This window comes from Linderina pennispora (genome assembly GCF_002104995.1).
Source record: "Linderina pennispora strain ATCC 12442 chromosome Unknown DL89scaffold_160, whole genome shotgun sequence".
NCBI lineage: Eukaryota > Fungi > Kickxellomycota > Kickxellomycetes > Kickxellales > Kickxellaceae > Linderina > Linderina pennispora.
In genome coordinates, this window is record NW_024468408.1 from 22,762 (window position 1) to 23,672 (window position 911).

The following is a 911-nucleotide window of genomic DNA, read 5'->3' on the forward strand; positions in this document are numbered from 1 at the left end:
CGAGGCGACTTATGCGATGCTGGGCGTGCTGAGCTCCAAGCCCTCAAACACCGTGCAGACGTCCAGCTGCTACTGTCAGGACGGGCACGATGTTTACATCAGTTTGCTGTATTTCATTGATTGGATCGCAAACACCACCGGCATCGAGCGCATGGCTTTGGAGGTCGCCGAGCCGCATACCGGCGCCAGCACACATCGATCGCTGCCGAGCTATCTTCTGCACTGCTAGCTTTGACTGCATGTGTCTTAATATAACGTAAGAAGCCCTAGGTCGCATCCATGCTTACGTCGGTGCCAATGTCCATATCAATAAGGTACTGCAGATCGGCATCAGTCAGGCCATCCTCATCCTCATCCATCATCATCTCCTCAGCAAGCATCTCCTCGTACATCTCAAACTCCTCTGCCTCCTGCTGCTGCTGCCTCTCCCTCTCCTGCCTCGCCACCTCCTCGATCTCCGCCGCCATCTCGGCCTCATCAAAGCCGCTACTGTCGCTCTGCTTCTCCATCTCGCTCTTGAACCGCGCCCACTCCTGCCGCACGATCTCGTACATTTCCTGGTCGGTCAGCTCCTTTGGCCGTGTAAGGCGGTTGGCCATGAAGGACGCCTCGCGGGCTTTGCTCAGCCGGTCTTTGCACTGTGCGCGGAACCGCGTGTGCCAGGATTTCTCTGTTGCGCGTGAGTGCCGCGAGGACTGCGACAGATTCCGGAAGGACGGATGGGCGGGTGTGTGGCGGCGGTGGGTGATGTGATCGCCTGCTGCGAGTGCTGCTGCGGTGCTGAAATCGTAAAAGAATGCCTAGAATTGTTCATTGTTTTTTTTTTTGGGAGGAAAGTTGAGCAGAGTATGATAGGTATTAGTACAGTATGCAAGAAGAAATTGTTTGAATTCAAAGCGGAAACAAAAGGA

The 911-nt window shown here is 54.8% G+C and overlaps 1 protein-coding gene across 1 annotated transcript; it reads right to left on the reverse strand.

Annotated features, from left to right (window-relative positions):
* Window positions 1–266: 266 nt before the first annotated feature.
* DL89DRAFT_298129 (uncharacterized protein) lies at window positions 267–814 on the reverse strand (the record flags this gene model as incomplete). Its single annotated transcript, XM_040890776.1, has 2 exons — window positions 267–670; window positions 718–814. 2 exons carry the CDS (start codon window positions 812–814, stop codon window positions 267–269), a joined length of 501 nt encoding a protein of 166 aa, XP_040739057.1.
* Window positions 815–911: the final 97 nt, after the last annotated feature.